The sequence below is a fragment of the Chrysemys picta genome, unplaced genomic scaffold (genome assembly GCF_011386835.1).
Source record: "Chrysemys picta bellii isolate R12L10 unplaced genomic scaffold, ASM1138683v2 scaf574, whole genome shotgun sequence".
Classification (NCBI taxonomy): domain Eukaryota; kingdom Metazoa; phylum Chordata; order Testudines; family Emydidae; genus Chrysemys; species Chrysemys picta.
The window spans coordinates 11,601-35,248 of NW_027053281.1; the positions used below are offsets into that span (position 1 = coordinate 11,601).

A 23,648-nucleotide genomic window follows, 5' to 3' on the forward strand; every position below is an offset into this window, starting at 1 on the left:
ACTGAGCGAGCCCAGGCCAGGCCCTGCCGCGTGCCTGCGGGCGACGGTTCAGAACCGAGGTGGGGTGTCGGGCTGGTGGTACCTGACAGGGCTGAGGGGTGCGGGCGTGTCCTCCTGGTTATGCATGGACAGCTCCACTATGTATGTGATCTGGAATAGCAGGGCGATGGAGAGCTGAGGGAAGAGCTCCTTCACCTGCTGCCTGCAGTTCTGCTCCTTGAAGATCTCGTACAGGGCTCTGGTGGCCTGCAGCCAAGAACAGGAGACAGATGTCACTGCAGGGCCTTCGCCCTTCCCACGCTCCCCCGAGGCACCTAGAGAGGAGGGGTGGGCTGGGGGCTAAGGCCTGGGATGCTGGATTCAATTCCTAGCCTGTGTGACCTTGGCTAGAACCACAGAAGGGACTTCGGCTCAGCGTTGCCATGCCTAGCTTCATGTGCCCTGCTGCCCAGTGGACTCACAGCCCTGAGTTAAGTGCCCAGGCTCCATATACGCTCCAGAGGGAGAGTCAGTTGGGCCAATTGTTAAAGAGGGTAAACGGGATGGCCTGGGTAATTTCAGGCCTGTCAGCCTGACATCGATCCCAGGCAAGATAATGGAGCGGCTGGTACAAGATTAAATTAATAAAGAATTAAAGAAGATAATTTAATTAATGCAAATCAACATGGGTGTATGGAAAATATTTCCAGCCAAGATAATTGCGATCTGTTTTTCGATGAGATTACAAGTTTGGTAGAGAAAGGAAATAGCATTGGCATAATGTATGTAGACTTCTGTAAGGCGCTTGAGTTGGCGCCGCACTCCAGTTTGATCGGAATCCTAGAAGGATACAAAAGTAACGTGGCACACATGAATTGGTTATAAACTGGCTGACAGGTCTCAAAATGTAATTGTAAACTGGGAATCAGCATTGCACTGGTGTGTTTCCAGTGTGGTCCCCGCAGGGATCGGGTCTTGGCCCTACGCGATTTAACATTTTTATCAATGACCTGGAAGAAAACATAAAATCATCACTGATAAAATTTGCAGCTGACACAAGAATTGGGTGAGTGGTAAATAATGAAGAGGACAAGTCACTGATACAGAGCGATCTGAATCGCTTGGTAAACTGGGGGGCAATCAAACAGTATGTGTTTTACTATGGCTCATTGTAAATGAATACATCTAGGAACAGGACGGGGGATTCTCTCCTGGGAAGCAGAGACTCTGAAAAGGGCCTGGGAGTCCTGGTGGATAATCAGCTGAACAGGAGCTCCCAGTGTGGCGCTGTGGCCAAAAGAGCTCATGTGATCCTGGGATAAATAAACAGAAGAATCTCGAGTGGGAGTATCTGGCACTGGTGTGACCCACTGCTGGGATCCTGGGTCCTGTTCCAGTGGCCACAATGCAAGAAGAATGTTGATAAATTGCAGAGGGTTCAGAGAAAAGTCGTGAGAATGATTAAAGGATTAGAAACCTGTCTTATAGTGATAGGGTGACCAGACAGCAAGTGTGAAAAATCAGGACGGGGGTTGGGGGGTAATAGGAGCCTATATAAGAAAAAGACCCTAAAATCAGGACTGTCCCTATAAAATCTGGTCACCCTACACAGTGAGAGACTCAAGAAGCTCGATCTATTCAGCTTAACAAAGAGAAGGTTGAGGGATGACTTGATTACTGTCTATAGGTATTTCCCTGGGGAACAAATATTTAGTAATTGGCTTTTCAGTCTAGCAGAGAAAGGTCTAACATGATCCAGTGGCTGGAAGTTGAAGGTAGACATTCAGATTGGAAATAAGGCATACACGTCACAGTGAGAGTAATTAATCATTGGAACAATTTACCCAGGGTGGTGATAGATTCTCCATCACTGACCATTTTTGAATCACGATGGGATGTTTTTCTTCAAAGACCTGCTCTAGGAATGATCTGGGGGCAGTTCTCTGGCCTGTGTCATGCAGGGGATCTGACTAGATGATCACAGAGGTCCCTTCTGGCCTTGAAATCTATGAAGCTAAGAGTGGGGAGCTGCCTAAACCAGCCAATAGGAAATGCTGAGGAGAGGGGTGTGGCCTAAGCCCCACCCCCAAAGGGAATTCGGTATCTATCTCTACTTGGGAACACTTAAATAGTCATTGGAGCAGAGTTTAGACCCCGGGTCTCCCAGTTGGGTGCCCTAACCACTCGGCTAGAGACAGTGGTGTAGTCCAAAATCGGAAGGTACTGGAATGCCACTAAAATATTGATTTTCATAAACATGAATTATACAAATTCACATTTTATTTGTCTACTGAATTTCTGGTACAGTAATACTTGGCTAAACCAGGCATGGCTGGAGACAGGCTGGCTGTCCAAAATAACAAGGTATTGGATTTTCTTTTTTTTAATTGTGTACACAGGGGTCGGCAACATTTGGCACGCGGCTCGCCAGGGTAAGCACCCTGGCAGGCCAGGCAAGTTTATTTACCTGCTGACGCAGCAGGTTCGGCCGATTGCGGCCCCCACTCGCTGCGGTTCGCCATCCCGGGCCAATGGGGACGGCGAGAAACCGCGGCCAGCACATCCCTCGCCCGCGCCGCGTCAGCAGGTAAATAAACTGGCCCGGCCCGCCAGGGTGCTTACCCTGGCGAGCCGCGTGCCAAACGTTGCCGACCCCTGGTATACACGCGCGCACACACACACACACACACACACACACACACACACACACACACCTATAGTAGCTATTCAATTCATTTTAACTGTTGAAATCATTATGCTGAAATGCCATTAATGTGTACACAGCACACTATGTAAAAGATCTAAATCTAGACAGTACAGTGAGAAAAACCCAATGAATGCGTAGCACGTTTTCTTTTTACTTTAGCCTATAGGCTAATGAAAATACAAAATAAATCATGCTGCTGCACTATAGACATTACTCTATCTGGCGGAAATAATAAAAGTTTATTTTAAATTGAAACTAGCTAGTAGGTTACACAAGTAACACAAAATACATCAAGGCATAACAGGGGCTGAAGTAGCAAAGGCCTGCTGTAATGCATTTATCTAATTTCTACAAGTATTTCCACAAAGTGTCTTTCTCCATCTTGTAATTTATGTGTCTGTGAATCAGAGGGAGAACAAGGATGTCTGAGCCAAGTTCTGGCACAGCTGAGAGGATGCCACATGGAACATGAAGGGCCACGGAGCTTGCTAAACATGAGCAATGACATATGCGGAATAAGCCGCTTGGTACATTTGCCATTCACAATCATAGTCATGTGGCTAAATCCACGCTCACACTCAGCCGTGCTGCATGAAATCACACGCGTGGAGCTGAACAGAGGTTTCAGCTGACCAGTATAGTCAAGAAAGTCACGCTAGGCATTGACTATTCCAAATCGGTTGCACAGCTGCCCTACCTCCTTTTCACTTTATCTAAGAATAATGGGTCACTACAAAAAGTAATTTTCCCTCTGCTGATACTCACACCTTCTTCTTGTTCTTTCTTGGTTTCAGGTGACCGGCAGTAAAGCGTATACAGTTTGTCAAAGAATTCCAAGTGATTTACAGCTCTTACTTCACTTAACGTTTCAGCAGCTGCCAAATCCAACCTGTGATTCACACACTACCTCGCTAGAACATTTGGGTACTTCTTCACAATACAGCTCGCTACGCCAGAGTTCTTCCGAAGCATAACACTAGCACCACCACTCGCAAATACTACAAGAGTAATTGTAATCAGAATTCGATTTATTGAGGCATTTCAGCTCACAATCTACAGTGCCTGAAGCCGTCTGACGTGGAAGTGCAATCAGATCAAGAAACATGACGTGAGGATAATCATCCTTCAAAGTGTCACATTTTAAATAGATTCTAACTGTTGATTCATTGCTCAGAGTAGTTGATTCATCAACAGACATGGCTATCTTTCCGTCACTCTCCGGCATCTGAGCGCACATTCGTCATTTGCAAGGCTTTCGGTGCATTGCAGATGAGATAGGGTCTAGCATGTCTGTAGCACTGAATTGTGAACACAGACCGATACCAATATCTACACCATGCAGTATGTGGAATTCAGTTAAATCGGGACGATCCGAGTAGGGTCTGCCATGTTTAGCAATGTAATATGCCATTCGCTTTACCTGCACAGTTGTGTCAAGTTCTGATTTTGTCATGTTAACCACTTCATCTTCAAAAGTTGAGGTTTCTGCTTCTGTTGAAAGCTGTAAAGCTACCTGCAGTTGAATCTTTGTGTTCCTTTATCTTCATTGGCAGAGATGTTAATCTGGACTCTCAGCTAGGTCCATAAGGAGAAACAGAAAACTACCACCACCCTACTGCTATGGAGAGACCCTGATGAAACTTTGCTACCGTTAAGGCATCCAAGCTTACCATCATGGCAGACCAACCAAGGATAATCCCTCTTCTTCAGCATCCACTAACCAGAATTCATGCCAGCTGGTCTTTGGCTGTTGAAGGGTAATCTTCACAGTTCGTTCTCACTGCAATAGCCACCTCAGTGAACTCCATTACAGGAAGAGCTCTGTTTTTGTGTTTGTGTCTGCAGTCGAAGCACGGCTGCTACTGTCTTCGTCAGCACCTTTAGCCTTCTCAAAGAAGTAGTTAGGAAGAGAAGTATTTCCTAATGCTCTTTTCACTGCATCAGAGGACTGCTGGCTGTAACAGACAGTTGTGCCGGAGATGTGAATCATGTCATTTAGCTTGCCTACTATGTGCGTTCTGGCTCGATTACAATATTGTTGTCTGGTGTTGTTTCACATCTTTATTAATGACCTGGATGTAGATAGAGAGAGCAAACTGGTCAAGTTTGCAGATGACACAAAGCTAGGAGGAGTCACCAATACTTTAGAGGAAAGAGCTAAAATTACGAGGGATCATGGTAAATTGGAGGACCGGGCTATAGACAACAAAATGAAATTCACCAAAGACAAATGTGAGGTGCTACATTTAGAGAAGAAAAATCAAATGCACAGATACAGAATGGGGGATAACCAGCTTGGCCGTGGCACTTCTGAGAAGGATCTGGGAGCTGTGGTCGATCACAACCTCAGCATGAGTCAGCAATGCGATGCTGTTGCAAAAAAAGCAAATGCAATTTTAGGTTGCATTAACAGAGGTATAGCATGCAAGTTATGGGAGGCGATAGTACCGCTCTACTCAGCACTGGTTAGGCCTCAGCTGGAGGACAGTGTCCAGTTTTGGTCACCAATGTCTAGAAAGGATGTGGAGAAACTGTAATGGATCCAGAGGCGAGTAACAAAGATGATCAGAGGGACGGAACACAAGCCATACGAGCAAAGGCTGAAGGAACTGGCTATGTTTAGTTTGGAAAAGAGGAGATTAAGGGGGGACTTGATAACGGTCTTCAGATACTTGGAAGGCTGCCATAAAAAAAAGATGGAGAAAAGTTGTTCTCTCTTTCCACAGAGGGCAGGACAAGAGGCGATGGGGTCAAACTACAGCACAGCAGATGTAGATTAAACCTCAGGAAAAGCTTCCTAACGGTAAGAAGAGTAGGACGATGGGACAGACGCCTAGGGAGCTTGTGGAAACTCCTTCGCTGGAGGTTTTCAGAAGGAGGCTGGAGCCATCTGTCTGGGGTGGGTTAGACACAACAAGTCCTGCCTCGTGGCAGGGGGCTGGACGAGCTGACCCTGCGATCCCTTCTCACCCTGTGGTTCTAGGAGTGCTGCTGAATAGCACCAGGAGAGCGTTTCGGCGTGTTCCGGCTCGACTATAGCACTGGCTAGAGTCACGCTCTCTCTCTTCGGCCCAATGACTATACCCAGTGGGAGACTGAGAGACACCCTCAGGCAGTGATGGGGACACACGGCGCTCCTTCCCTTGCTGCAGGGGCTGATACTTACAGCCAAGGGGGCCTCTCTCTGAGAGACATGATGGTGGTGCAGCGGCTGTTCCCGCAGCGTGTTGAGCAGCTCTTTTAGGACCTTTTCTATGCTCTGGCAGTGGGATGCCAGCATCCGCCACATCTCCGCAGCAACGCTGCAAAGGGAGAGAGCCAACGGCACTTGGTCAGAGCCCCGCCAGCCTCCTGCACCACGCCCCCCCCGGCACCGGCACCCTGCTGGGACTCCTTGCACCAGCCAGCTCTTTGTTGCCCTCCCACTGCTGCTGGTGCAGGCTGCCTGGGGACCGGGTCTGAGTGTCAGCCCCAGGGGAGGCTGAGGGATGCCATACAGGGTTTTGCAGGCTGGCCTGTCTCCAGGGCAAGCCAGCCTGCAAAACCCTCCAGGAGAAGCAGCAGCTCTGCAGGGAGAAGGAGATCTCTGGAAGGTTCTGCACTCCCCTGTCCCTGGCAGCGGGACCAGTCCGGGGGACCCGGAGCGCAAGCGACGGCAGCCCCAGCCCCGTACCTGTCACATGACAGCGAGCAGCCCAGCAGGGTTCTGACCACCTCCTCGCTGTACTGGTTGCCCAGCACGAGAAGGGTCATGAACAGCTCCTTCCGGGACAGCGGCTCGCTGATGGAGTCCAGGTTCTTGTAAATGCTCATCACAGCCTCCGACACCTGGAAGGGAAATGAGGAGATGGGGGCCTCGGCTTCCTCGCACTGCTATTGATCTGGGGTGCCAGGGACCTGCTGCACCTGAAAGCCATCTGCCCTCCCAGATCCTCTTTGCCAGCCCCAGACCTAGAGCACAGGACCAGTTCCCAGCCTATCGATTCATAGACTCCAAGGCCACAAGCGGCCATGGTGATCACCTAGACCAGGGGTCTCAAACTCAAATGACCACAAGGGCCACATGAGGACTAGTACATTGGCCCGAGGGCCGCATTACTGACACCTCCTCCCCGCCGCCCTCTGCCCCACCCCCACTCCACCCCTTCCATGAGGCCCCACCCCTGCCCCGCCTCTTCCCACCCCTTCCCTGCCCCCATTCCAACCCCTTCCCCGAAATCCCCACCCCAACTCCGCCCCCTCCCTGCCCCCAGGGGGTGCAGGAGGGGTGTGGGGTGTGGCAGGGGCTCAGGGCAGGGAGTTGGGGTGTGGGGTGCAGGAAGGGTGAGGGGTGCTGCAGGGAGTCAGGGCAGGGGATTGGGGTGCAAGAGGGGTGCAGCAGGGGGCTCAGGGCAGTGGATTGGGGTGCAGGAGGAGTGCAAGGTGCGTCAGGCGGCTCAGGGAAGGGGGTTGGGGTGCAGGAGGGGTGTGGGGTGCGACAGGGGCTCAGGGCAGGGGGTCAGGGTGCGGCGGGGGCTCAGGGCAGTGGGTTGGGGTGCAGGAGGGCTGTGGCAGGGGGTCAGGGTGCAGGATGCGGCAAGGGCCTCAGGGCAGGGCGTTCGGCTGCAGGAGGAGTTCGGGGGGCGGGCTCTGGCCTGCCCTGCCCCGCCCCCGCGCTGCTCCGGGATGTATGTATTGCTGTTGCTTCAGGCACCGCCCCCAGCATCTCCCATTGGCCGGGAATGGGGAAACGCGGGCAATGGGAGCTGCTGGGGGCGGTGCCTGAAGCAACATCAACACACACAGCAATGTGCCCCCTCTTCCCCATGTTCCCGGCACGGCGCGGGGGCAGGGCAGGCAGGCAGGGAGTCTGCCCTGCCCCAGTGCACGTCGGGCCAGAGCCGCTCTAGGTAAACGCTGGGGGAGGGCAGGAGCGGGGGCTGCGAGGGGCTCGCGGGCTGCAGAAAATTACCTCGCGGGCCGCATGTGGCCCATGCGCCGTGTGTTTGAGACCCCTGACCTAGACTGACCCCCTCTCCCCCCCACATTGCACAAGCCAGAGACCTGCCCCCCAATAACACCTAGAGTCTCCCACGGATGGGCTCCCCCAGCAGGGTGTTCTCACTGCAGCTCTTACCCTCTCCAGCCTTGGGCCGGGGACCATCAGGATCTCATGCAGCATGTGCCTGGCCACCACCGAGTCATGGACGCTGGTGTCTTTCATGCTATCAATAGCAGTGCAGAGGAAGTCCATGCGCTCGGATCCGTTGAAGTACTTCCCAAACATCTGAAACAAACCCGCCAGTGAAACCATTTTTGCTGCCCAGCGCGGTTCCAGTCAGTGGCCGAGCAGCCAGGACTGGCCCAGCCAGGAGTGCAGGCAAACCCCACTCTGCCGGGACAGGGCTGGGTTACTGCACCTGGGCAGCACAGTATCCAGTCAGCAATCAGGAACTGCCGTGCATGGCAGAGGCCAGCCGGGCAGTCCACGGGGGCACAATACTGCACAGCACGGATACACTCTCTAGTTCTCAGCAGGGGCTGGCACTGGTGCACAGATGCAATGATGCCTTTTGTTGCATTAATCTCTGGGGAAGCTCCCACCACGCCTGACAAGGAGCTGGGATCAGGTTTGGATGAGCCCCAGTGCATCTTGGGATGTGGCATGTAGGGAGGCATATTGGGCTGCATTAGTAGAAGCATTGCCAGCAGATTGAGGGAAGTGATTATTCCCCTCTATTCGGCACTGGTGAGTTCACATCCGGAGTATTGCATCCAGTTTTGGGCCCCCCACAAGAGAAAGGATGTGGACAAATCGGAGAGAGTCCAGCAGAGGGCAACGAAAATGATTAGGGGCCTGGGGCACATGACTTATGAGGAGAGACTGAGGGAACTAGGCTTATTTAGTCTGCAGAAGAGAAGAGTGAGGGGGGATTTGACAGCAGCCTTCAACTACCTGCAGGGGGTGGGGGGTTCCAAAGAGGATGGAGCTAGGCTGTTCTCAGTGGTGGCAGATGAGAGAACAAGGAGTAATGGTCTCAAGTTGCAGTGGGGAAGGTCTAGGTTGGATATTAGGAAAAATGATTTCACTAGGAGGGTGGGTGAAGCACTGGAATGGGTTATCTGGGGAGGTGGTGGAATCTCCATCCTTAGAGGTTTTTAAGGCCCGGCTTGACAAAGACCTGGCTGTGATGATTTAGTTGGGGTTGGTCCTGCTTTGAGCAGGGCGTTGGATTAGATGATCTCCTGAGGTCTATGATTCTATGAGGTAGAGTGGGCCATAGGCAGGGCTCTGGCCCAGATGAATGGGCTCAGTCACACGCCTGGGTCTGTCCCTTCCCCCGACTCTTAGGGTGTTAATTTCTGACTCCTGATAACTCTGCGCACAACAATCCCGTGAAGCACTGACTGTACTTACCCATGTGATATCGCTGGTGTTGGTGAACAAGGTGTCCCAGGAGCCGTACAGGATTTGCTTGTCCTTGAGGAGCTGCCGATGCTCTTCACTGTTCGCCAGTGTCATAGCTATAAAGGGAAGGGTGTAACAGCTGACCTGTGTACAGTACTATAAAATCCCTCCTGGCCAGAGCCTCCAAAATCCTTTTCCCTGTAAAGGGTTAAGAAGCTCAGGTAACCTGGCTGGCATCTGACCCAAAGGACCAATAAGGGGACAAGATACTTTCAAATCTTGGCGGGGGGAAGGCTTTTGTTTGTGCTCTTTGTTTGGGAGTTCGTTCGCTCTTGGGACTGAGAGGGACCAGACATCAATCCAGGTTCTCCCCATCTTTCTAAACAAGTCTCTCATATTTCAAACTTGTAAGTAAAAAGCCAGGCAAGGCGTCTTAGTTTTACTTTGTTTTCTCAACTTGTAAATGTACCTTTTACTAGAGTGTTTATCTTTATTGCTATGCTTTGAACCTGAGGCTAGAGGGAGGTCCTCTGAGCTCTTTAAGTTTGATTACCCTGTAAAGTTATTTTCCATACTGATTTTACGGAGATGATTTTTACCTTTTTTCTTTAATTAAAAAGGTAATTAATTTCTTTTTAAGAACCTGATTGATTTTTCCTTGTTTTAAGATCCAAGGGGTTTGGATCTTGATCCACCAGGAGTTGGTGGGAGGAAGGAGGGGAATGGTTAATTTCTCCTTGTTTTAAGATCCAAGGGGTTTGGATCTGTATTCACCAGGGAATTGGTGAAGGTCTCTCAAGGCTATCCAGGGAAGGGAATTAGCTTTGGGATGGTGGCAGCGGACCAGACCTAAGCTGGTAGTTAAGCTTAGAAGTTTTCATGCAGGCCCCCACATTTGTACCCTAAAGTTCAGAGTGGGGAAGCAGCCTTGACAGCCACCATCATTGAGGCTGAGCCAGGGAGGGGAAACAGACAGCAGGCAATATAAATCAGATGTTCGGTTAGCAAATGGGAGTTTTGCAAGAAAGTTTAGAGAGGGTGTGTGAGAGACAAGTACATCTAACAACCATACTGTAAACTCAGGCCAATAACCCCCTCCCCAGAAACAAAACTAAACAAACTAACCCCCCTGGAAGAGTAAAAATAAACCAGGCAGAAGGGCAGCAGCAGCATGGGGCTCGCCAGTTGATTGCACTGAATGCAGCATGTATGATTACCAGCCCTATGGGCAGGTAGCATATGTGGGCATTTGGCCCAAGGAGCTACTGGCCCTCGGAGACCAGGAGGCCAGAGGGGCTGAACTGGTGGAGCCAAGGAAGACAGCGAGGTACATAGAGGAGACTTTTAGGGACACAGTAGAGTGGTCCCACCCCCAGTCTGACAGCCTCTGTGCTGCTGAGGAGGGTGAAAGTTTCGGGGAAGGAGAACATCGAGCTAGAGCAGAGGGAGACGATCCCATAGTTGGGACCCACCTTCCAGATGAAGTCATGATGTCCTCTCAAATTGAGGTAGGAACCCCAGTTACAAAGAAAAGCCTGGTAATAATAATGGGGGATTCAATCAATAAACATATAAGCAGTTTGGTTTGTGATGGCTGGGAGAACCACATGGTAAATTGCCTGCCTGGTGCAAAGGTTGCAGCTCTCACGAGACATCCAGACAGACTTATGTGCCCTGTGGTATGTAACCTAGCGTTTAAATCGGCCTCTGTATGAGATAGCTAATGTGACAGTGAATTTTAAAAAAGTCTCCAGATGTGATCCCTGGTAAGCCTGACTTCAGTACCAGGCAAATTGTTGAAACTATAGGAAAGAACAGAATTATCAGACACGTCGGTGAACACAATTTGTTGGGGCAGAGTCAACATGGCTTTTGTAAAAGGAAATCATGCTTCACCAATCTACTAGAATTCTTTGAAGGGGTCAACAAGAATGTGGAGAAGGGTGATCCAGTAGATATAGTGTCCTTGGACTCCTTTGACAGGGTCCCTCACCAAAGGCTCTTAACCAAAGGAAGATGTCATGGGATAAGAGGGAAGGTTCTCTCATGGGTCAGTGGTTAAAAGATAGGAAGCAAAGGACAGGAATAAATGGTCAGTTTTCACAGTGCTGAGAGGTAAACAGCAGGGTCCCCCCCAAGGATCTGTGTTGAGACCAGTGTAGTTCAACATAGTCATAAATGATCCAGAAAAAGGGGTAACCAGTGAGGTGGCAAAATTTGCAGATGATACAAAATGACTCAAGATCGTTAAATCCAAAGCAGACTGCGAAGAGCTACAAAGGGATGTCACAAAACTGGGGGACTGGACAACAAAATGGCAGATGAAATTCAATGTTGATAAATGCAAAGTAATGCACATTGGAAATCATAATCCCAACTATATATACAAAATTATGGGGTTTAAATTACCACTCAAGAAAGGTTTCAGAGTAGCAGCCGTGTTAGTCTGTATCCGCAAAAAGAAGAACAGGAGTACTTGTGGCACCTTAGAGACTAACAAATTTATTAGAGCATAAGCTTTTGTGGACTACAGCCCACTTCTTCGGATGCAGAAAGAGATTTTGGAGTCATCGTAAATAGTTCTCTGAAAACATCCACTCAACGTGCAGTGGCAGTTAAAAAAGCAAACAGAATGTTGGGAACCATTAGGAAAGGGATAGATAATAAAACAGAAAAATATCATAATGTCTCTATATAAATCCATGGTGCGCCCACACCTTGAATACTGCGTGCAGTTCTGGTCGCCCCATCTCAAAACAGATATACCAGAATTGTAAAAGGTGCAGAGAAGGGCGACAAAAATGATTAGGGGGATGGAACAGCTTCCATATGAGGAAGGATGAAAAAGACTGGGGGCAAGTCTACACTTCAAACACTGTATCGCCTGTCGGAGAATAACAGAGTTCTCACTCTTTTGGTTGGGTACAGCACACGCCGTAGCTGCACTGGCGCTGTAGCATTTAAGTGAAGATGTTCCTATGCCAACAAGCTCTTAATCCACCTCCCGGAGAGGCGCTAGCTAGGTCAGTGGGAGAGGTGCTCCTGCGACAGGGGTGTGGATTTTTCACACCCCTGAGCAATGTCGTTATAACAATATAGGTCTGTAGTATAGACCTGGGACCATTTAGTTTAGATAAGAGATGACTAACGGGGGATATGATAGAGGTCTATAAAATCATGACTGGTGTGAAGAAAGTGAATAGGAAAGTGTTATTTACCCCTGCACATAACACGAGAACTACGGGTCACTTTATGAAATGAATAGGCAGCAAGTTAAAAACGAACAGAAGAAGGTATCTCTGCACACAATGCACAGACAACCTGTGGAAATTGTTGCCGTGGGATGTTGTGAAGGCTAAAAGTATAATTGGGTTCAAGATAATCAGGGCATGCAAACCCATACTCTGCATGTCCCTAAACCTCTGACTACCAGAAGCTGGGACTAGATGTCAGGGGATGGATCACTCAAAATTTCCCTGTTCAGTTCATTCCCTCTGAAGCATGAGGTACTGGCCACTATCAGAAGACACAATACTGGGCTAGATGAACCATTGGTCTGAGTCAGTATGTCCATTCTTATGTGAGTTATGAAGAGTAGCATATAGATAGGGGAAGCTAAAGACATCAGGGGAAACTCCATGGCTTGCAGGACTAAGGATAATAAGGAGGTTTTTTTTAAAAAGTGATTTAGGAACAAAAGAAATCTTAGCAGTGGTGTAGGCTCATTACTAGATGGAGACTCTTTAAAAGGTTGCAGAAAAGGCAGAAGTGTTCAAGAAATATGTTTTCCATGTTTGGAAACCCCATGTTAGTGTATTTAGGAAGGACAAGGGTCTCCATGGCTCTTACATTTTAGCTGCAGCATGAAGGAGTAGAGGTGGTAAAATGCCTCCATAGACGATCGGCAGATCTCCTGCTCCGGATGGCACAGAGTGACACACGCCACCAGCTGGCCCAGGACTCTGAACTCCTCCGCTTCCTGATGGAGAGAGGGCGCAAAGGGAGTCACTCGCCCCTGCAGGCCTAGCGCAGCGTGTCCCCCTGGCATTGCCCTAGCAATGGGTTAGAACTGGGGGAGGCAGAGCCCAGTGCAGAGAGACTGGGGACAAGGAGAGCAGGAGGAGCCGTGGGGCCCATCACCAGGGGCTGAGGAAAGCTCAGCAGGGACGGGGAAATCTGGTCAGCAAAGTCAGCAAACCTTGCTCCCGAGTGGGGACCCGGGTAACGAATGAACTAACGTCCAGTCTCCATCTCAAGGGCAAGCGCCTAATCCCAGCCCCTTCTCCCACCCCCCACCCTCCATTGACCTCAGGCCCAGGAGCTTGGGGTCACCTTGGACTCCTCTGCTCTGCATCCCGCCTCTCTCACTCCATCCTGGAGTTCCCCAGAATCCTCCCTTCCTGCGCCATCCCCAGCCTGCCGGCTCTCTCCCGCCGGCTCTCTACTGCAGCCTTGTCCTCTCATCTCCCCCTCCTGCCAGACCTTCCCTTGCCCCTCCTGCAGCACCTGCGCTGGCTCCCTGCTCTTCCCCACCTCGCACCAAACCCCTTGCCCTCCTCTCCAGGGGTCTGCACAGCCTCCCCACACCCACTCCCCAGTGCTCTGGCTCCTTTGGTCCCTCCCATCCCTTTCGGTGTGTCCCCTCCCACCTCCCTCCTTCTGTTCAGCCTCTGGGGGCACATCATCCAAACGCCCCCCTCCAGCTGCCGAAGGGGAGGCCTTGACACAGGGGGGATGGAGCAGCTGGAGCAGCTAAATGGCCCTGAGCACCCAGAGCAGGGGGCGTTCTTCTGGCAGCCTGGCAGGAGCTGATGCCAAAGCATCCCACAGGCAACTGACAAAGGGGGTGAACAGACACCTGGGTTCAGAGGCTGCTCTCAGGGCCATCCTGTGTAAATGCACTGACCCTGTGGAGCAGACTTTGGTGCTAGGGGAACAGCGGGGAGAGTCCTTGGAGACAGAATTATGGGGCTCGACCCAAAGCCCACTGGAGTCAGAGGACAGACCCATCGACATCAGTGCTCGGTAGATTGGACTCCTACCGAGGATCTTGCTGAGTCACTATTCTAGGCCCGGGTTTTCCCTGCCAGGGAGCGCTGCACCGCGAGGCTGCTCAGTGCGGTTAGGAGGCGGCCAGGGTCACAGGCTGCTCACCTTGCATTCAGGTTGACAAGCCATGAATTTCATCAGGCAGGTGATCCTTTCCACTGCCCTCAGCCGCCCATGCACCTCCTTGGATGCGGTCCAGGGGAGCAGGGCCTGAGAGAAACAAATTGGGACAAATTGCTGAGGAGAAGTACCAAAAAATAGCACAAGCACATAGGGAGAAGATCAGAAAGCTGAAGGCAAAAATGAGTTCTAACTGGCAAGGGACATAAAAGACAATCAGAAGCAGCTCTATAAATGCATTCGGAGCAAGAGAAAGACAAAGGAAAGTGAGGGGCCACTACTCAGCAGGGAAGGAGAGCAAATAATGGATGACACAGACAAAGCCAAGGTGTTTAATGCCTTTTTTGCTTCAGTTTTCACTAAAAAGGTTAATGGCAACTAGATGCTTAACACAATATTAACAACGAGGGGGAAGGAATACAGGCCAGACTCGGGAGAGAACAGGTAAAAGACAATTTAGGACAGTTAGATGAATTCAAGCTGGCAGAGCCACATGATATTCACCCTAGATGGAGCTAGGCAAAGCAATCTCTGAACCGTTAGGAGGGCTGAGGTCCCAGAGGACTGGAGAAGGGCAGACACAGAACCTATCTTCAAAAAGGGGAACGAGGAGGCCTCAAGGAATTATAGACCTGTCAGCCTAACTTTGGTACCCAGAAAGATACTGAACAACTTATTAAACAGTTTGTAAGAACCTAGAGGAGATAATAGGGTGATAAGGAAGAGCACCATGGATTTGTCCAGAACAAACCATGCCAAACAAAGCTAATTTCCTTCTTTGACAGGGTTACTTGCCTAGTGGATGGAAGGAGGCAGTATATGATGATGTATATGAAGTTTAGTAAGGCTTTTGACACAGTTCCACAAGACATTCTCAGAAGCCAACTAAGCCAGTATGATCCAGATGAGATTACTATAAAGTGGGTGCACAACTGATGGAAAGACCATACTCAAAGAGGAGTTATCACTGACTCGCTGGCAAAGTGGAAGGGTGTCTCAAGTGGGGTTCCCCAGGGGTGTGCCTGGGTCCAGTACTAGTCAATATTTTCATTAAGAACTTGGTTAACGGAGAGGAGAGTATGCTTGTAAAGTTTGCAGATGACACCAAACTGGGAAGGGTTGCAAGCACTTTGGAGGACAGATTAGAATTCAAAATGAGCTTGCTAAATTGGAGAGTTGGTCTCAAGTCAACAAGATGAAATTCAGTCAAAACAAATGTGACGTAACGCACTTAGGAAGGAAAAATCAAATGCATAAAAACAAAGTGAGGGATAACTGGCTAGGTGGCAGTACTGCAGAAAAGGATCTGGGGGTTATCATGGGTCTCACACTGAATAGGAATCAACAGTGTGATGCTGTTGTGAAAAAGGGAAATGTCATTCTGAGGTGTATTAGCTTGTAGCACTGTGTCCAGTTCTGGGCACCACGCTTTAAGAAAGATGTGAACAAACTGGGGCCAGTCCAGAGGACAGCGACAAAAGTGCTCAGCGGTTTAGAAAACCTGACCTGTGAAGAAAGGTTGAACAAACTGGGCATTTTCGTCTTGAGAAGACGGAGGGGGCACCTGGTAACAGTCTTCAAATACGTTAAGGGCTGTTATACAGAGGATGGTGACAAATTATTCTCCATGTCCCCTGAAGGTAGGACAAGAAGTAATGGGCTTAATCTGCAGCAAGGGAGATTTAGGTTAAATATTAGGAAAAAGTCTAAGGGTGGCTAAGCACTGGAACAGGTGACCTAGGGAAGTGGTGGACTCCCCATCACGGAGGTTTTAAAAAACAGGCTGGACAAACACTCATCAGGGACGGTCTAGGAATGCTTGGCCCTGCCTCAGTGCAGGGGGTGGAGTAGATGACCTCTTGAGATCCCTTCCAGCCCTGCACTTCTGTGTTCCCTCTTCCCAGGCTCTGGAATCGAGGAGACCGAATCTCTGTCAAGGACATTTCCCTCTTTTTGGAGCACAAACCACCCACAGAATCTACTTCCTGTGGCCCCAGAACTAGAACGTTGGGGGAATCTCGCTCTGGGCTCTGGCCAGGTTGGTGGGGCCCATGGTGAACACAAATGAATGCCAGGGTCAGATGGGGGCTCAGTGGAAAACACGACAGATCCTGCACTCCTCCACCCCCACCCCGTGCAGACGTTTTTCAGATATAGCGGGGGCACTTGGCCCTCCAGCCCAAGAACCTTTGTATAGAACGTACTTTGAGGAGCCAAAGGCACCAGGGGGGGAGGGGAAGAGGAGGGGGAGTGTCCCATGCTTGTGATTAAATGGAGTCTTGGTCCCTGAGCCCCACCCCAGCTACAGGACTAGTCCCCTTCCTGCCCCCACGCCTCCAGACCTCCAAGATCTTCTCCACCACCAGAAGTCTGGGCTCCTGATTCTCACACGCCAAGGCCGTCAGCATCTGATCCATGGCTCTCAGAGTCTGTGTGCAGAGCAGAGGAGACACCAGAGCAAGTGGCGTTACCCAGCCAGGAGATGAACCAAGGCCCTGGCATGTGACACCCCCCAGGCCACGGCAGCACCTGGTATTCCAGCTCACCCACTCACTTGTACCCACAGGGGACCTACTGCAAACTCCTGGCAACAGGACACCACCTGCCTTTGCTGTCCCCAGAAAGGCCACTGCATGGAGTCTAACCCACTGGAAGAGTCAGAAAGGACTGCACATTTGGAGGGGAGATTTCCAGCCAAGCTTCGGTTCCTCTGGCCTGTGTGCGTCTGAAGCAGCCAATCACAGGCCTGTGCCCCCCGCCACGCACTGGGGATGAATGTGCTTGTGAAGGGAGTGTCTGTTCCCCACTAATTGTCGGTGCATGTGAAGGAGAAATGCCTACTACTGCTACCCTATGAGGGAGTTACTCCTTTATCTGCAGTGGTGGGGCCTGTGCTTTGGTGCTGCAGGTCCTGAGCTGAAGTCCTGCCGAGGAGCTGTGATTATTATACTCATGTGCCAGTGCCAGGTTACCCGGGGGACAGGTACACGAGAGACCGGCAGGATTCCCACTTGGTTTCGGGTGGCTCTGCGTGGCCGGTTTGGGGCTTACCTTGGTGTAGAGAGCAGCCTCCTCGCCCTGCATGGTCTCTGCTGGAGGCAGGGAGAAGACGCTGGAGAAGCAGGCTGTGAGCAGGCTGGATCGTTCCAGGTCCTGCAGCGGTGGCTTCACTCTGCTAAGAGAAGAAACACGTGCGGATTGGAGGGCTGAGGCGGGACTGACGCGCTAATGTTGGCGTCAGGCTCCCAGGACATGGAAACACCTGAGGGGGCTCCAACTGGTGGGTGGCAGACGAGAACAGGTCAGGGGGCGGTGGAGGGAGCTGGTGCTGCCTTCTCTCATACCAACAGGCAGGGACTTAGTGCAGTCTGCAGCTGTCTGCTGTGACCCCACCAGGACTCACCAGCTGGGGCAGAGAGCACTGCGCTTCACCGAGAAATGACATCCCACAAACGGCACGGACGGGAGACTAGAGCCTGCTGGCACCAAAGTGCCTCTGAACCAAGTGGCCACAGTGCAAAGGAGCCTGCCAGTCCTGTCCCGCTGGGGGCAAAGAGACTCTTCCACCACAGCTGTCTGCACTGCGGCTGCACAGTCCAGGCCAGCAGAGAGATGCTGCATCAGCCCGCAGCAGGGCAGAATCCAGGCAGGGATCCAAGCCCTGCCCCTTGCCCAGGGCTCTCAGCCTGCTGGACAGGGCACCCAGCTGTGTGCAGGGGGGGAGGAAGGTGGGGACAGCCCAGACAGCATTAACCTCTTCACCCCCACTGCCAGAGCATGGCCCCAGCACATGCAATGAGGTGCCAGGTGACTACTTGCCCCCTGCAGGACAGAGCCACGCCCCTCGTGGCAGGTGGCAGCTACGCCCACTGCTGACGCAAATCACCCCCCTCCGCCCCAGCAGAGACGGGATCGTGGCCAATGCCGTCGCCTGCCCCGCTGTCAGGAAGCCAGTGCCCAGTGGGGAGAGCCGCTCCAGCGCCTGCCCTGCCTCCCCCTCCCATTCCTGGGGAACCTATTGAGCCACCAGCGAGAGCCCAGCTCCAGCCCGCAGCATCTGCCACCTCCGGACGCCTGATGGGCAGGCTTCTGGGCAGCTCAGAGCAGGGCACCAGCGGCGCTGAGAGAGAGCCCCCCATGGCACAGGCAGTGCCACGGGCCAGGGCTCGGCCTGCCCAACTTCTCAGCCACAGGGGGTCGCTGAGCTGCCGGTGTGACGCAGCTGGCACAGCTGGCAGTGACTCCGGTCACTCCCCTCCAGCAGCACCCAACTGCCCCTCCCCCCAGTGCCATCTCCTGCGGGGTCCCAGAGGGGACCAGTCCTAACCCCCTCACTCCCTCCCCCACATCTTCCTAAGGCCACGTGGAGAGGTCGCCAGGCACCGAAGGATCCTCCACCATCTACCCACTGGTGCCAGCCCACATGCACCAGCACCATCACCTGCTGCCACGTGCCCGGCGGAATCAGAAGATGGGGGAGGAGCAGAGGGGGGAATGCCCTGGAGAACTGGCCATGCCAAGAGGCTGGCGTGTCTGGCTGCACACAGCACTGGCTGGGCCGGGCAGGCTGGGTACCTCATCTCCATGATGGTGAGCATCGCTTGCTGACGCACCATGTCGGTCAGGGAGTCGACGGACTCGTGCTGAAGCATCTCCTGGGGAGACAATGTGGGGAAATGCCAGCCAGGCTCCAAGCTCCTTCAAGGCTCCGACTGGGGAGCAAAGCGCAGGGCCTGCAACATGTGGGCTCGGCAGCCATGTCGTCCTACTGTGGACTTGATGGTGTGCAGGGCTCCAGCCGGGGAGCGCAGTGCAGGGCCTGTGGTCAGTGCCCCAGTGTCACGCGCCAGTGCACTGAAAGGCTCCATCAGCATTAGCACCCAGGGACACCACCTGAGATCAGGCCCCCTTGTGCCCGGTGCTGCACACACACAGTGAGAGCCAGTCCCTGCCCCAGAGAACTCACGAGCTAACTAGAAGAGACAAGGCATGGAAGGGAAACTGAGGCACAGAGGGGGAAGTGACTTGCCCAAAGTCTTACTGCAGAACTGGGAGTAGAACCCAGGTGTGCTGAGCCCCAGCCCACTGGACCACCCACCAGCCCACGCTGTCCCACGTTCAGGGAAGGGAGGTGAGCTCTGGAAAGCTTTCTGCAGTGCTGGAGAGCAAAGACTTGCCAAATCTATGGAGCAGATTTGTTGCTAGTTCCCTAGTGGGCACTGACTGCAGAGTGTTGGGGCTCTGGGCAGGGAGACTGGCGTATACAAAGCGACCCGGTGACTTGGGAAGCTGGGTGCAAGGGAACAATCTACATTTCCATACAGTTCTATGTTTAGGAACAAAGAATGCAGGCCACACTCACAGCATGGGGGGCTCTAACCTGGGAAGCGGTGACTCTGGAAAAGACTTGGCAGTCAGGGTAATCAGCTGCCCATGAGCGCCCAGTGTGACGCTGGGGCCAAAAGGGCTAATGCCATCCTGGGATGTAGAAACAGGGCAAACTCCAGTTGTTAGAGAGGTTATTTTCCCTCTGTATTTGGCACTGGTGCGACCGCTGCTGGGATCCTGTGTCCAGGTCCGGTGCCCACAATTCAAGGAGAATGTTGATAAATTGGAGAAGGGTCAGAGAAGAGCCACAAGAGTGATTGGAGGATTGGGAAACATGCCTGACAGTGAGAGACTCAAGGAGCTCAATTAGTTCAGCTGAACGAAGGGAAGGTTACAGGGTGACTTGATGACAGTCTGTAAGTACCTACACGGGGAGCAAATATTTGATAATGGGCTCTTCAGTCTAACAGACAAACGTCTAACACGATCCAATGATTGGTAGCTCAAGTTAGACAAATCTGCAGAGATCTCCAGGCCAATCACTAAACCCGCCAGGTAACACAGCCCCAGTGTGTGTTTTACTCACCGTTATCTTCTCTACTAGCAGGGCTTTGCGGTCCATATTTATTTCTGGGCTCCATGCCACGATGTGTATGACGAGGTTGAGGATGGAATTCAAAAAATTCATTTTCTGGGCCTCGTCCTACGCCCCGCAGAGATGAGACACAAACAGGAAGGTTAGCGTGGAAAGGAGCTGCCAGTGGGATAGATATTAGAAAGCTTCCCCCCAGTGCTGCTCAGGCTTTGATATGCCGAGTGGCAGAAGGCCATTCATCTGGTAACAGGAGTGACTATCTGGGGAGGGCAGGGCAGCTCTGTGTGAAACCGGACTAGAGAGGGAGCAGATCTCACGGGGTAGGTGTCCAAAGAGGAACTGCAACATGGGGGCTAGGCAGCCAGACAGTGTTACTGGGGGCTTGACAGAGTGGGAGGAACAGCTGGGTGGGACACCCTGACACCCCAATATTCGCCACTGTCATGTCATTAGGACATGTTTTGTACAAAGTACGTATTGTAAGGTATCATTCTAAAAGTCTTTATCTGCTAGACATTAATGTCTCATTGGATTGTATGTGCTATCGTTGTATGTGAAATTATGAAGTTCAGCTATGTCTGTGTTCCTGAAACACGTTGTGAGGTTCAAAACAGCCTTTCAGGTACAACAGTAAAAACGCCAAACAATGGCTTATTGAGGAAATGCACATAAGCAGCAGGGTTAGCCCAGGAACTGTCCACAATAGAAACCTCTCCGAGAGAACGCTACACAATGGGAACCGTTGGACCCAGGTCACAGCAAAAGAGTTTTCCAGCGGGTGGGAAGAGGAGATAAAAGGGGAACAATGACATCGGGGGGGGACCTCACGCTCCCTGCAATAAGACACATGGAAACACCTGAGGGACAAAGATTGAACTATGAGAAGTGATGGTGCCAGGCTGGAGAGAGATTCCTAGCCTGTGTAAGAAAACCTGGGAAATCCAAGCTGCAAAGCCAAGGCAGCTTGTCCCTTAAGAATCTGCCCACCTGTTTATCACTCAGGGTGAGAATTTGCTCATGTAGAGCCTATCTATCCAGTGTGGAAAGCTTAGTTTGCGTGTTGTGTTTATTTACTAATGCAATCTGCTTTGTACCGTTTGCTATCTCTTATAACCACTTACAAGCTACCTCTTGTAGTTAATAATCTTATTGCTTGTTTATACCATAACCCAGTTTGTGCAATTAGCAACTGGGGGGAGGGGCAAAGAGTTGTGCATACCTCTCTCCACATGGAGGGAGGGGGCGAATTTCATAAAACCTTTGGGTCTGTACTCCAAAGGAGGTGGGCACCAGAGTACTGGGACAAGCCCTTTCACCTGAGTCTTCCCAGAGCTGATCTCAGTGTCTGTGTCTTTCTGCAGCTGGGCGTGGCCCTGCCTGAGTGTATGGCTGGAAGAGGCTTGTGAGCCTAGCCCAGCAAGACGAGGTAAAGGGGGCCCAGGCTGGCAGAACAGGTGGGCTCGGTGGTAGCCCGGTACAGCAGGTGGCACCTCAAAGGGGGGCAACCCGTCACACTAGGGACTGTAACTCAAGACGGGACTTTTTAAAATGCTGTAGTTTAAACAGGAATTATTTGGGGGCAGGTCCCTGGCCTGTGTTATACAGGAGGTCACAGTGGTTCCGTCTGGCCTTAGAATCCATGCATCATCTGGAGAAGGGCAGATGTGCATGTGGACAGGGCACTAGCTGACAGGTCAGAGGAGGGCTCTTGGTACCTGGTCATTGCCCTTCAGAAAGGAGTCTATGCATTCCAGGGCCTCTCTCTCCTTCCAGTTGTGCCCCTTAAAGCAGGCGGTGCTACATGGCCATGGTGAATCTGATCAAAGACAGAGCAGTGGTAATACCTGGGTCTGCCAAGCTGCAGTCTGGGTGACAGAGATCTTAGAGAAAACCCTTGCCCCCACTCCCGCCCCAGCAGGGGAGCAGGGTCTGGCACAGCGATCCCTGGCTTCCCCACCTCTTTGCTGCCCAGCCCAGCAAAGACCCAGTCGGAGCCCTGGTTCCCAGCGGCCACCCCACTTCCCCGCCCAGCATGCAGGCTCAGTCTGGGGATTTGGGGAGCGCCACACCTGGAAGGAGGGACGATGTCAGGCCATGAGGGGTGTCCCCACTCTCCGGCCCATTGCTGGAGGGGGCGGAGGGACTGGGAGTGAATCGGTCTGGTCCTTGCAGCAGGAGAGAGAACTGCTGCCCAGTCTGCATGGGATATGGGGACCCAGGGCCTGCCCGTTCTGCTTGTTCTGACTGCCTCTCCTGCCACCAACAATCAGCCAGAGGCACTGGGCCCCCATCGTCAACACTCCCCCCAAATGCCCTGTGCTGCGACATGCGACAAAGGAGCCAACAGATGGGGCTGCAACATCAGGGAGCATCTTACGCTCTGGCCGGCGCCCTGCAATCCTAGGCTTTAACAACCCACCGTGCACCAAGCATCCCCTTCGACTGGTGGAAAACATCCTCCGACCCAGCAGCGTGACAGATCGGGGTGGGCGATTCAGTCAGTCTCCACCTGATGCTTCTGCCGCTATGCCCCGATCAGCTTTAGTGGCTGCAGCTGCTGCCAGCAGGAGGGGCCATTCCCCCCTGCCTGGGTTTTCCTGTCTCTCCATCTCGTGGCAACCCAGAGCAGTACAAGGTCTATGGAGTCTTCTCCCCACAATGACACCCTAGTCTTGCCCCCCCAACCCCCACAGGGGCCAAGTCCCACCCCAATGCAGGGCCATGGCCCCAGCCATTTTTGCAGCCCCCTCCGCCCACCCAGAAGGCGCCCACTCACCGGGATGGCGCGCACACTGCTGCTGCTGCCATTCCCTCCTCTGCCGACTCTTCCCTGGGGGAGGTTTTGTCTCCTCCCAGGCACGCCTGGGCTCTGGGCGGCCCTCCTCAGCCATCCTACAAGAAGCCAGGACAAGGCATTGCTTGTGAGTGACGAGAGGCGATTGCCCCGTTCAGCATCAGGGCCAGCCCAGTTATTTCTGTCCCACCAGCACCTACAGATGCCAGCTGAGCTCAGGGCCCTGTTGCACCAGGTGCTGCAGACAATCGCTGGGCTGGAGGGCTCAGACTCTAACTAGCCAAGGCAGCCAGCAGGGAAACAAGGGAAGGGATGTGCTCAAAGTCACCCAGGATTAGAACCCAGGTGTCTGAACTCCCAGGCCAGCAGCCCATCCCACAGGCCAAACGGCCTCCTCTGGGTCACTCCCACCTCTCCTTCTCCTGGTTCACAAGCTGCACAGCAGACAGGCTGGATCCAACCACTCAGGATTCTTCCTGCCCAATGAAATGACCCTGATCCCTTCCCCAAGGAATATTGGGGCCGTGGCAGTTCGCAGGTGGGCGAGGCCAGCGGGGTGGGGGAGGTGGGGCGGGCTCGTGAGCAGCAGGAGTTGCTCAGACACACCCGTGAAGGGGCAGGAGCAGAAGGCAGGAGAGCGGCAGGGAGGCTGGTACCTTCTCATGCAACCTCGGTGTGGCTGGCGATG

The 23,648-nt window shown here is 52.3% G+C and overlaps 1 protein-coding gene across 1 annotated transcript; it reads right to left on the reverse strand.

Moving 5' to 3' along the window:
* Positions 1–48: 48 nt before the first annotated feature.
* On the reverse strand, positions 49–23,399 carry LOC135978964 (maestro heat-like repeat-containing protein family member 7). The gene is made up of 13 exons (XM_065579644.1): positions 22,943–23,399; positions 21,882–21,982; positions 20,158–20,274; positions 18,819–18,898; positions 17,295–17,418; positions 16,586–16,672; positions 14,229–14,333; positions 12,924–13,053; positions 9,084–9,190; positions 7,803–7,952; positions 6,360–6,514; positions 5,853–5,988; positions 49–246 (listed from the first exon to the last, which is right to left on the reverse strand). The coding sequence occupies exons 1-13, from the start codon at positions 23,055–23,057 to the stop codon at positions 49–51; spliced, it is 1,605 nt and encodes a 534-aa protein (XP_065435716.1). The 5' UTR covers positions 23,058–23,399.
* Positions 23,400–23,648: the final 249 nt, after the last annotated feature.

Bases quoted from the DNA above. Each gene is read 5' to 3' on its own strand.
- LOC135978964 (XM_065579644.1), bottom strand. From the start codon at position 23,057: ATGGCTGAGGAGGGCCGCCCAGAGCCCAGGCGTGCCTGGGAGGAGACA. The intron at 14,334-16,585 runs GTCTGGAGGCGT...TGTTTCTCTCAG, and splicing joins TGGTGGAGAAGATCTTGGAG to GCCCTGCTCCCCTGGACCGC. The intron at 7,953-9,083 runs GTAAGTACAGTC...GGTTTGTTTCAG, and splicing joins ACACCAGCGATATCACATGG to ATGTTTGGGAAGTACTTCAA.